This window comes from Garra rufa, chromosome 23, assembly GCF_049309525.1.
Source record: "Garra rufa chromosome 23, GarRuf1.0, whole genome shotgun sequence".
In the NCBI taxonomy this organism is placed as follows: Eukaryota; Metazoa; Chordata; class Actinopteri; order Cypriniformes; family Cyprinidae; genus Garra; species Garra rufa.
In genome coordinates this window covers 24,740,491-24,753,660 of record NC_133383.1, presented here as the reverse complement: position 1 = coordinate 24,753,660, position 13,170 = coordinate 24,740,491, and the positions used below count along the sequence as shown (strand labels likewise).

At 34.1% G+C, this 13,170-nt stretch overlaps 1 protein-coding gene across 1 annotated transcript; it reads right to left on the bottom strand.

Annotated features, from left to right (window-relative positions):
• Window positions 1-339: 339 nt before the first annotated feature.
• Window positions 340-5,900, bottom strand: sfrp1b (secreted frizzled-related protein 1b). The gene is made up of 3 exons (XM_073829901.1): window positions 5,196-5,900; window positions 4,424-4,504; window positions 340-1,138 (listed from the first exon to the last, which is right to left on the bottom strand). Exons 1-3 carry the CDS (start codon window positions 5,692-5,694, stop codon window positions 813-815), a joined length of 906 nt encoding a protein of 301 aa, XP_073686002.1. The 5' UTR covers window positions 5,695-5,900; the 3' UTR covers window positions 340-812.
• Between the last annotated feature and the right edge of the window lie 7,270 nt (window positions 5,901-13,170).

The window sequence follows — 13,170 nt, the reverse complement described above, 5'->3', positions numbered from 1 at the left end:
TCTCCTCAATGAAAAAACGAGAGGGTGAAAAATCAAACCGCCTTTCATTAGAAAAGCTTTGAGAGAAATATGTCCAAATCGCTCACTCAATCCAAAACAAACATCTCTGATCTGTCTATACAAGACAAACACTTTGTCTGGCTGTTTGCTTACACAGGGCACATGCAGAGCCTGATATTTCTCTAATCTGATCTGATTCGTAGTGATTATTTCGCAGTGAGTTCACAGCATGTGATTGTTATAGCTGGACCGCTTGGCAGGTCACCACAGCTACTTGTCTTTTCACTTTGAAAGAGCACTCACTGATACACAGCATGTAATAAAGAGTGCAGTCAGATATATTAAAAATATTGTCTGTTTTAATGTTGAACGATTACAGTGCATTGTGCAAGTCCTCAGGCATGCTATAGGACACCTTCCACTGTGATTTGCATCCTATGCAACAACAAACTGTTTACTCTCTAAGGTGCGCTATGTAGTTTACTGAATATCTGATAACTGTGATGAATATTATAAAACATTAAACATATTATTTCACCATGAAAACATCAAGCTATATCAAAAGGCAGTGTTTGCAAAAGCAGAGCTCATTCAAATGACTTCTAGCATAATGGAATGTAAATAACTGTGAATAACTGTGTTTTGTACTTGGATTGGCACTTGTTTGCATGTATTCAGACATTCATTGGGCAAACAAACTAACTAGTTGGATTGTGGCATCTATGGTTCCTTTTATACTGTACTGTAATGCGAAATGTAATATAATGCTATAATGGAATGTTCACAAAGATTAATAACCAACCGATCAAAAATCACTTAAACGCTGTATCGAAACCTGGACATTTGTGGCTTTTAAGTTTTTTGAGGGCCTTCTTAAATTCTTTGCTAGATTTGTCCCACTTGTGAATGCCTGTCAGTATATACTGTTTCCCCACAGTGCGGCCCATGATTAAGTAGTTACTCCCTAAATTTTCCAGTTGTTGGCATGGACAGTCTGCTCCATTTTTCAGGTAAAGAACAATCTTCCTGAGCTCCTGCTTGCTCATACTTCCAAGCTTCAGCGGCCTCCTCTTTTTCTGCAGAGTGACTTTTCGGTCCAAGTTTTCTATTTTGACTTCCTTAATCTTTGTCTTGAATGCTAGTAAAAAAAAAAACAGGTTTGAGAAGTCATTAGTGTTCATTAAAGTTCAAACGAAACAGTTATGTAAGTTCAAATCCTCATTTAAAAAAAGGAAAATCCTTCAAGCGCTGACGGAAAATGCAAATATTTGAGGTATTTTTGCTTAAGGTCATTGTTGTATTTCTTTGCCATGGAAATGCTGAACACTTGGCTGTTTTTCATCATCTGTTGTCACATTTTAGCCAAGAACTCGTTCTAGTTTATGTCTTTCAGATGCTATTCTGTGCTAATTGTGCAAAGCTGGATGGTGCAATGCGTTGTATCGCAATATAGTCCAGGGTGTGTGGGGATACGATTCTTGGGTACGAATCAAATACTAAATCCAACCAAGATCAATAAAGAGCCTGCACAGTTTCTCCTTAACGTACTCTATTAGTGATGTTAAAACAAAAAGGTCCTATTACCGAGCCCTGAGGCACTCCATAAATCACTGGTTATTCAAGCAGTGTGTTATGAAAGAATTTAAGCTATTTAAATTAGTTATTCCCCATGTGTATTGTGGATCACAATGTTTAGCCTTACCAACAACACAGAACAACTACAATACATAACTACAAAGCGCTAGCTTTGAAATCATCCTCTGAGCTGCATTTTCTTATTCTCTAGAGCTTTATTTAGACAAAACATCTATCATATGATGTATTTGCCTGGTGCAATAAAAGAAAAATGGTCAAAAAGGAAAGCCAAGAAACACAAACTACATCAGGTTTTCCATTAAAATCCTTTCTGAGTTATTCATGTACTGCATTTATACCTTCAACATAAAACAGCAATTTTAATCGCTAGAAATATAATATCTAAAAAACTAAAAATATCTAAAAAATGTGCGCTGTGTGGTTACAATTTGGTTTTATGTTTTATTAATCAAAAATACACTGTGAGTCAAAAGTTTTTGAACAGTACGATTCTTCTGCTCACCATTTATTTGATCCAAAGTACAGCAAAAACAGTACAAATTTAGAAATAGTTTTACTATTTAAAACAACTGTTTTCTATTTGAATACATTTTAAAATGTAATTTATTTGTATTATTTCAAAGCTGAATTTTTTGCATTATTACTCCAGTCACACGATCCTTCAGAAATCATTCTAACATGCATTACATTTATACATATACTAATATACATTATTTCAGGATTCTTTGATGAATAAAAAGATCCAAAGATCGGCATTTATCTGAAATAAAAAGCTTTAAACACTATCCCATTCAAAAGGTTATTTTTGGAGGAAAGAAATGGTAGAAATTAATACTTTTATTTAGCAAAGATGCTTTAAATTGATCAAAATTGATGATAAAAACATTTATAATGTTGCAAAAGATTTCTATTTCAGATAAACACTTTTCCTCTGAACTTTCTATTTATCAAAGAAACCTTAAAAAATTAATAATAATACATGTTTTTTGAGCAGCAAATCAGAATATTAAAATGATTAGTAATGCTGCTAAAAATTCAGCTTTGAAATCACAGGAATAAATTACATTCTAAGGTATATTCAAATGGAAAACAATTATTTTAAACAGTAAAAATATTTCAGAATTTTACCGTTTTTGATGTACTGACTTCTTAAAAAACATTAAAAATCTTACTGTTCAAAAACTACACTGGTAGTGTATATGTTTTTTATATGACTGAATTAACATGACTTAATAGGGTTACAACAACAGAAGTAATTTTTTAAGCTCAGATTAGGTAGAAATATCAACCAGTTAAAGGGAATAATTGGACATTTTCGTTTTTTTTTACATTTTACATTGTTACACATAGCTTGAGACAGTCATCCATAAAAATTAAAATAAACGGTCCCATGAAATTCTTGCAAACGGCAAGCTTCCTGTCTTTGACAACATCTCAGAACCTTCTGGATTGTGACCACATCACTGCTTCTTAGAAGCAGCATTTGCAATGGAAGAAGTAGCTCTGCTTTTAATAAATCCAAATATCTCCATTTGCCTTTGAAATCATATAATAAATGATAAGGTTTTAAAAACAAAACAATGGAAAGAAACAACAAAAAAGACCTATTCAGTGGTAAACAATATTGGACACACAATACTCTATAGTGTTTATCTGTACTGTGGTCGCACATGTTGTTATGTTTAAGCAGCACTACACCATTCTTACTGTCTCAAGAGAGAAATAGATTTAAAAAGTGCAAATCCGGAAAGCAATGCAAGAAATATTTTTTTCAGGCAACAATATTATTGGAAACAAATGTGTGGGCTAAAAACCTGGGCCTGAGCGGAATCACAATGACGGGAATCAGCCGATCAGATTTTGTTCTCTTGAAGTCATTAAGCGCTGGCCAATAAATGAAGCATTCTGAAATCCCTTGCGTTAGTAGCAGCATGCCGAAAAGTGTTTGGAACAAGATTTGCTGTTCAGTGCTTGTTATGTTCAGAAAAGATCTATGCCAAAACCCTTCACATCTGTGGTGCGTTTCAATACGTTTTAGACAGATTTTGATAATAGTGTATATGAGAGCTCATTTTCAGTAGGGTTTGACTTTGGCGTCTGTTTCGACTTTGTACTGTAAGATCAGCAAGTTGATAGTTGTCAGGAAAAAAATCTGCCAGTTTTGCATTTTCCGCACGACGGTACAGACAAAATACGGTGTTTTTAATAGTCAAACACAATAAATTAATATCTTAATTAGCAACTAAACTGGAAAATCTTACTAATTGAGGCTACCATTTATGTGTTCTTCATTTATCTTGAATTTGATAACATATTTGTGACCCTGAAACACAAAGCATGGGTATAATTGTAGCATTAACCAGAAATACACTGAATGGGTGAAAATTATCGATTTTTCTTTTATGCCAAAAAGCATTGGTATAGTAAAATCATGCTCCATGAAGATATTTAGTAAAATTTCTACTATAAATATATTCAAACTAAATTTTTGATTAGTACTATACATTGCTATAAACTTCATTTAAAAAAAACTTTTATGGCAATTTTCTCAATATTTAGATTTGCACCCTCAGATTCCAGATTTTCAAATAGCTGTCTCTCGGTCAAATATTGTCCTATCCTAACAAACCATACATCAGTGAAAGCTTATTTATTCAGCTTTCAGATGATGTATAAATCTCAGTTTCAAAATATTGACTCTTGTGACTGGTTTCGTGGTCTAGGGTCGCATTTAAACTAAATACTTAGATCCAATCTAAACAACTTTTGTCCATGGTGACTTTTTTTAAATATAACACAACAATATTGCATTACAAAATGCATTTACCGAATTCACTAGCACACATGTGGTCCAGAATTGCATCTATGTTCATCTCATTGTCACATGGCGGACACACAGAAGGGACACCTAAAGAAAAAAGAAAGAAAAAAAGATTTAATCCAAATATCCTGCCATATAAATTTAATAACGCTTGCTTGTCAACTTGAAATGTAAGCATTACAAATTACAAATTGATTGAAGTGTAACTGTTGAATTACATTAAAACCAAAAACCTTAGTACATTCAATAATAATATTTATCAGCATCATCATAGTCGTCATTAATGTATTATTTTGATTCTATATTTATGTGTTTAGTTGTTATGTTCGTCAAACAGCATCTTATCCCTCCATTTAACCTTTCACTGTAATTTCCAGTTGTTGTTTTTTTTACAGTTTAAGATTCGATGAGAATGAAGATGACTGAAGAACACTGTAATGTTAAGGAAGAACAAAATACTTATAAATAACACTTGTTTATTTGTTTGTAATGCATCATAAACGTATCTTAACGAACTATCAGCTTTATCAAACCATAATACACTACAAGTCAAAACTTCAGACACACCTTTTGAATCTAACTTTAACTTTTTACATTTTTAAATAACAGAAGCAAACCGTAAACTAAACTCACAGTATGAAAACAGTATGCGAAGAAACCACATACAAACTATATTATATTTTAGATAAGCTAGAGATAGGTACAATTTATATTCGTCAGCAACATAAAAATTAAGATAAATAAGCTAATGGGAAATTCAGTCAGCTATAAGACACACCTGGAGATATCATGTCCGTATCATTGCTGCTGGTGGTGTTCATGGAAATGCACACGTCGCCCAGGGGAAACTTGTCACAGCTGAGCATTTCAGGCCAAGGGAAGCCAAACGCCTCCATAATAGGGGTACAACTGTCCCGGACAGCCTCGCAGAGCCAGCGGCACGGATATGTGGGTCTTTCGAGGCACACGGGGGCGAAGAGCGAGCAGAGGAACACTTGCGTGCCGGGGTGACAGGCTTTGTGCACCAGAGGAACCCAGCTGCCCGCTTGCTGCTTCACCTCCGCTATGGTTTCATGCTCCAGCAAATTGGGAAGCAGCATCTGGTTGTAGCCCACATTAAAACACAACCTCAGGTCCTCGGGAATTTCCATGCACTGTGGGCTTTTGCCGTAACTGTCCCCCCAAGTGTCCGGTTTCCAGGTGTAGTACTCATATTCGGCAGCGAGGAAGACAGATGGAGCGATGAAGAGCCACAGCTTGAGGAGAAGGTTCTTCATGGCACGAAGGAAAAAAATGCGTCGATAACAGCTATATCCAAGTGCGTCGCACTGTTGAGACTTCAAAAGTATGTTTTTGCATTAGTACCGCACTAACTAGGTTTCTTTGGCGTCGTCGTTCTCCACAGTCCTGAAATGAGAGTATTGCGCGCTGTCGTTCTGTTGCGCCGCGCCAGAGTAAATGCACGCGCTTGAAAAGTGAAACAACCAATAGTAGTGCAACCGGATTGGCATTACGCGAAGATTGCTCAATGTGCTTGTCATTTTTTTCCCTTTCTTTTTCATGCAAGGAGAAATAATTCATTAACCCCTTGTACCTACTAAATTGATCATATAAAGTTTAGATTAAAAAGCAGATTTAAACTGAATTTTACAACAATTACGTTTTAATGCAATATATTTTTGGTAATAAACTATAATTATGAGTCCATAGATCACCCTCTTAATACCAGTATCAGATATAAAGAAAAGAAAATCTTTTATGCGCAATTCGCGAATGAATAATTCTTTGAATCGGATCTTTAGTAGTTCACGGACGACCTCAGTGGTTCTTCAAACAAAACTAAATTAATAAATACAGAATCACACTCTAAACACACTATGAAATTATTTTATATTAACTAAATACTAAATAATATAAACTAAATATATAGTTTATATTAACTGTATTAACTCAAATAAATAGATTAAATAAAATATGCTTACATCAACCACATCTTTGTTATATATCTTTTATATTTGTTTATATTGTTATATTTTTTCTAAAAATAAAGAAGAAAAATAAAATTCATGTATTTTTTTTATCTGTCTCCTATGACTCTCTCATCTAACTTGGCATCTGTCCATTAGTTAGTATAAAACATTTTAGCACTAATATGCACTATATGATTATATTAAAATATAAATTATATGACATTTACAGAATAAGTTTTTTCTGGGGCATTCCTGGGATTTAGTGATAAAACATGATATTATTACCTTAACATTTTCAACAGTATCAATTCTAAAGTTGTTTTTGATAACAACTTCTGAGCTTTAAGCATATTGAAGTATTTTTTTTAATTATATATACATATATCAGCATTTTAAACCACCAAATATCACCATTTTCCTATGTCCCCAGGCCTGTGTCTTCTATTTTGATGTTGAATACACTTAATATGAGTGCTTTTTTACCTGTTTCACCTTGTTTTGGTATATCTGTAATAGTTTTCTTTAATGTATATACAGTCAGGTCCATATATTTGGACACTGACATAATTTTCACAATTTCATCTTTGTATAATTGAAGCACAGACTTTAAGCTTTAATTCAAAGGGGTTGAACAAAATATAACATATCATATTAGGAATTACAACCATTTTATACACAGTTCCATTTTCATGCACCCAAGTGTAATTGGATAAATAAATATACTCATAAATAAAAGGCTCATTTTAAATATTCTGTTGAGAATCTTTTGCAGGCAATGACTGCATTAAGTCTGGAACTCATGGACATCACCAGAGACTGGGTTTCCTCCTTTGTGGTGCTTTGCCAGGCCTTTACTCTAGCTGACTTCAGTTGTTTGTTTGTGGGTCTTTCTAGCTTTATTTTTCTCTTTAGCAAGTGGAATGCATGCTCAATCAGGTTGAAATCAGGAGATTGACTTGGCCGTTGCAGAATATTCCACTCTTTACCTTCTGTTTTGGGCCATCATCCATTTGTACTATGAAGCCCTGCCCAATCAACTTTGGCTAAATCTGGGCAGACAGTATATCCCTATACACTTCAGAATTTTTCCGGCTGCTTCTGTCCTCTGTCACATCATCACTAAACACTAGTAACCCAGTGCCATGGAAGCAATGCATGCTCATGCTATAACACTGCTCCACAATGCTTCACAGATGATGTTGTAGGCTTTGGATCATGAGCTGTTCCAAGCCTTCTCCATACTTTTTTCTTTCCATCTTTCTGGTAGAAGTTGATCTTAATTTCAGCCATCCATAGAATGCTTTGCCAGAAGTGGTCTGTCTTATTTAGATGTTTTGTGGCAAAGTCTAATCTGGCCTTGTTAGCACCTTATGGTGAACTCCTATTTGCTCTCATGAAGTTTTCTCTTGATTGAAGACTTTGACGGTGACATGCCTGCCTCCTGGAGAGTGTTCTTTACTTGACTGGATGTTGTGAAATGTTTTTTCTTTACCATGGAAGTTGTCCTCTGGGAAAGTTCAGGCCTTTTCATGTTGCTGAGCTCACCAGTTTGTTCTTTATTTTTTTAGAATGTACCAAACTGTTGATTTGGCCGCTCCCAATGTTCCTGCTGTCTCTCTAATGGATTGTTTTTGTTTTTAAAGCTTAACAATAGGCTGTTTCACTTGCATGCAGAGCTCCTTTGACTGCATGATGTGGGTTAGAACCAACTCCAAACCTTTTACCTGCTTAACGGATGTAGAAAAAAATGAAGGAATAGCCCACAACTGTCTATGAAACAGCTTTTGAGATTTTTGAACTGTCCGATTACATATGGTCCCTTTGGGAAGGATATCCTTAAATTAAAGCTCAGAGTGTGCACTTTAAGTTCATATTCATTATATAACTGTAGCTTTAATATGTTTGGGTCAACAGCCAAAATAATACAAATTGTGTCAGTGTTGAAATATGTATGGATATGACTGTATATTTCAAGTTTTAAATTAAAAAATAAAGAAATAAAGGTTTATATATAAAGGTCCACCCTGTTATATTCGACTACTGGCCCTTTAAAAGAAAGCTGGAAAAGGAAAATTACATCATATCAGACATCTGACATCATTTTCTTGGAAGGAAAAAACTGGGGAAGGTGTGTGAGAGCCTCTGTTTTGTTCATTGTTTGTTTGTTTATTTATTAGTCTATTTATTTTATCTTTGCTATCTGATGTGGTCAACTTCAACATGTCCACCCAGTTAATGTAGTGACTGATTTTAGGTCAATGTCCACTCTGTTGGTGTCCAACCTGTTGAGTCAGAAAACCTGACCTTCTGTGTTAGCATGTTTTTCCTCGGACTTGTAGTGTAATGGCTGATTTTAGGTCAAAATGTTCAATCTGTTATAAAGGTGTCCACACTGTTGTCAGGTTTTCTGGACATCTTTAGCATACATAGTGACAGTGACAGCAATTGATGTTTAAGTTGAATAAGTAGTGTATTTAAACTTTATTACATTTTACATATGATGTGTTTAGTGTGTCTACCACAACCAGGTAGTATTAGTATTGGGTCATTCCGTGTCAAATCAACCAAATTTCAAAAACTTATATAGTGATGAAAGCCAGAGATTCAGAGTCAAATTACAGGGGATAAAACTGACTTCAGATAGTGGTAGGTCTGTTAGTACAAACCGTTGACTTTAGCCATCTTTGTTGCATTATATGCCAATGGTGACCATTCAAAAATAGGGAAACAGCACTTTTCACGTTTTTCTCCAAAGTTTGCATGGCTGTAACTCAAGAAGTATTACAGATATCTTAATGCCCTTTTAGATATTTTTAACCATTTTAACCCTTTAAGTCCCTATATGGTTTGATTCCAGAGATATTGGCATTTTTTAATATGGCTTCAGGAGTGAATTGTTAAAATGTACACATTTTTAGTGGTCAAAAACCAAATGTGGGTCACTTTGCATAAATGATACTTATTTTCTTTTAAAGAGGAATGTCTGAAGAACCAATAATGTTGAAACTAGAAATGTGTCTCATTTCCTTCTGTCAAAACATTGTACCTGTCTATTTTTCCAAAGTTTGCATGCCTCAAGAAGTACTAAATATATCAATATGATTTTAGATTCTAGTTCTTAATAAACCTTTCTTTTGGAATCTAATGTTTCCAGGCCCTACATCTTTTGGTCTGCAATACTGCTTGTTTAAACTCTTGGTAGCTTTAGACTACAGAGCAAGGTAAAGTGCCTCAACTTGACTGTTTCGGTGCACTTTTAGCACTCAGACAGGTATGTTCTATGTAATTGTTTTAAAAGAGGGAAACAAGATACAATTCTAATTTCAACATCATTTCTTCTACAGACATTGTGCTTTGAATCAAATAAGTATCAGCTGTATACAAAGTGATCAACCACTAAAAATAGGTAATATTCAACAATATGGACATGTAGCCTCATTGAGATCCCCATTATCTCTGGGACTGAATGATGTAAGGCCTTGAAAATTAGGATTCCAAAAGAAAAGTTCATTAAGATCTTTAATCTAAAATCATATTGCAGTATCTTTAGTATTTCTTGAGTTATAGACACACAAACTTTGGAAAAAGAATATTTATGGCACTCAGACAGGTGTGTTCAATGTTGTTGTTTTGACAGAAGGAAACAAGATATATTTCTAGTTATTATTTGTTCTTCAGACATTCCTCTTTAAAAGACAAGAAGTGTCATCTTTTTGCAAATCTTTTGTTTTTGACCACTAAAAATGTGTACATTTGAACAAAGTTAAAGGAGTATCCAGGAATATCCCTTCTTCCAAATATACCTGAAACTGGTTTAAATACAGAATCTTATGAATAGACTACAGAGAGCAAGGTAATGTGCCTCAACTGACCATTTCAGTGCACTTTTATCACTCAGAAAGGTTCTCTGCAGTTGTTTTAATAGAGAGAAACCAGATACAATTCTAATTTCAACATTATTGCTTCTTCAGACATTGTTCTTTAAATCAAATAAGTATCAGCTATATACAAAGTGATCAACATGTGGTTTTCAACCACTGAAAATGGGTAATATTCAACAATCTGGACATGGAGCCTCATTGAGATCCCCATATCTCTGGGACTGACCAATGTAGAGCCTTGAAAATTGAGTTTCCAAAAGTAAAAGTTTATTCATCTAAAATCATAGTGTGATATCTTTAATACTACTTGAGTTATAGGCACACAAACTTAAAAATATTTATGGAACTCAGACAGGTATGTTCAATGCTGTTGTTTTGACAGAAGGAAACGAGATACATTTCTAGTTTCAACATTATTTGTTCTTCAGACATTCCTCTTTAAAAAAAGAAGCATCATCATATTTTTGCAAAGTGACCCACATTTGGTTTTAACCAATGAAAATGATTTTAATGATTTACTCCTGGAGCCATATTGAAATTCCAATATCTCTGGAACCGAATCATATAGGGCATTAGAAATAAATAAGCCAAAAGGAAAGTTTGTTAAGACCCAATATCTAAAAGGGCATTAAGATATATTTAATACTCCTTGAGTTACAGGCATGCAAACCTTGGAGAAAAAACTTGAAAAGTGCTGTTTCGCCATTTTTGAATGATCACCATTAGCACATAATGCAACAAAGATAGCTAAAGTCAGCAGATTTTACTAACAGATCTACCAATCTCTTTGGAAAAAAATTATTATGATGCTGCCATCTTTCTCAAATCATTTTACCCCCCTGTAATTTGGCTCTGAATCACAGGTGAAAATTGTAATTTTGACCCCCCCTCTACAAAATATTGGATTACTCAATAAATATACATCCATGATATCTTTCTTCTGGAAAAATATTAGCAAGATCAAAAATTTGAGCTGGGGATCTCTGGTTGAGTTGTATGTCTCTCAAAGAATGTCCAAATTCACAAATCTTTCAAACATTTTTGGCCTCCTTCTCATTGAATTTAGCTCATAATTGCTTACATGTATATACCCAAGGTTGACCATTTTCACATAGTTTACATCTCCCAATCATAATTACACAAGAATATTATCGATATTATACAATGTTATGAATAGAGGACTCATATTTTAACAGAAAACGGTGATCTTACCAAAAGATTTGTTTCTTCTGATAGACTGGAGTGGTGTGGATAACTTGTGGATAATTGTAATGTTTTTATCAGCTGTTTGGACTCTCATTCTGACGGCACCCATTCACTGCAGAGGATCCATTGGTAAGCAAGTGATGTAATGCTAAATCTCTCCAAATCTGTTCTGATAAAGAGGAAACTGACCTGAGGGTACGTGAACTTTCATTTTTGGGTGAACATTTTTGAGTTGGCAAAAATGGCATGTGAACAGCTGCATTTGTTAAAGAGGTTTCAGGTTTAAAAGCTCTTGTGTAACAGACCAATAAAACGTAAGTGAAAATGGCTGTACATGGACTGTATCAGTGGTGCATCTGTAAAATGTCTGATCTAATTCACCAAAAGCTCAACAGCCTGATTTATAACAGTGTTTGTCAAGTCGGTCAAAGCAAGCCGGATGGCTTCTCTGCTACAAAGACACATTATTTAGAATTTATAATGAAGCATCTGCGACTTTTGGCTGGGTTTCCAGGACTGGGATGCAGACGCTTGCTAGATGCCCTGCGCTGCATCTCGTTTGCTTTTCACACTGATTTGAGAGCAGCTTCTACCCAAGTACTAACTTCAAGCATTACAAACACCAATGTGGGCATTTCCTCACTCACATTACTGCAGCTGTGTACTGGCTTTCATTACCACACAATTATTTCACAATGTTCATAATGAAGTGGCAGTTGAATGAAAACAGACATGCTATCATGGGATGCCAAACCCATCATCACTAACATGATTTAATTGCACTAAAATCTGTCATCATGATGTGTTTACCCATCATTTCTCCACACAAGATGTATCTTTGGTGGTAGCAGTCCACGTATCCCTCCAGTGAGACCACCTGTTGTAAGAATCTTAGAGGCTGCATGTATAAATGAGGGTCATTCAGAGATTTATGAATGTCTCCACTCATAACTGGCTGAAATCAGATATTTTCCTGATATTTTATACAGCAGTCCTATGAGTTAAACATGCTTTCTGTTCCCCTGATATTGCATTGGTGAAATACAAATACAGTTGCAGAACACTATAAAGAAGCCTCTGTAGGAAATGATTGAGGAGTTGTGTTTTGGGGTATTTGATATAATAGTTTTGGTCACTTTGTTCATTAAATTGCAGTCGATATGTTCAATTATAAAACACCTGCGCGCTATATCACAACACCAATATTTAATAATTTTTGTAGAAAAAAATATAAATAATATTATTTTAATTTTGCTGAATTAATGTTTTAAATAACATCCTCAATAAAATCAGTGTTATTATCATTAACTAAATGAGCTAAAACATGAACTGTATATTAATAACATTTTTTATTTTTTTAAAATATCATTTTTTTAAAATATGTATATATAAACAAAAACTTATAGTATATAAATTATACAAAAACTCTGGTCAAGATTAATTTAATGCATATAATGAAGTAAATAAAAAATATGAATATTTAAGAACTGATAATTAAACTTCAGCAACACTAGAGGGGCATGGATTATCATTAAATAATAATAATAATAATAATAATATTAAATAGAAAAAATTAAATTGTATTTCATAAAAAATAACACTGGTCCATATTAATTGATGCATATAATAAAATAAATTTAAAATATATGAATATTTATGAACTGATTATTAAACTGCAGCAATACTGAGGGGCATG

Excerpts from the sequence above, each read along its gene's own strand:
- sfrp1b (XM_073829901.1), bottom strand. The coding sequence starts at position 5,694 with ATGAAGAACCTTCTCCTCAAGCTGTGGCTCTTCATCGCTCCATCTGTC. Across the intron at positions 4,505-5,195 it reads TACGGACATGATATCTCCAG|GTGTCCCTTCTGTGTGTCCG; the intron begins GTGTGTCTTATA and ends TTTTTTCTTTAG. Across the intron at positions 1,139-4,423 it reads CATGTGTGCTAGTGAATTCG|CATTCAAGACAAAGATTAAG; the intron begins GTAAATGCATTT and ends TTTTTTTACTAG.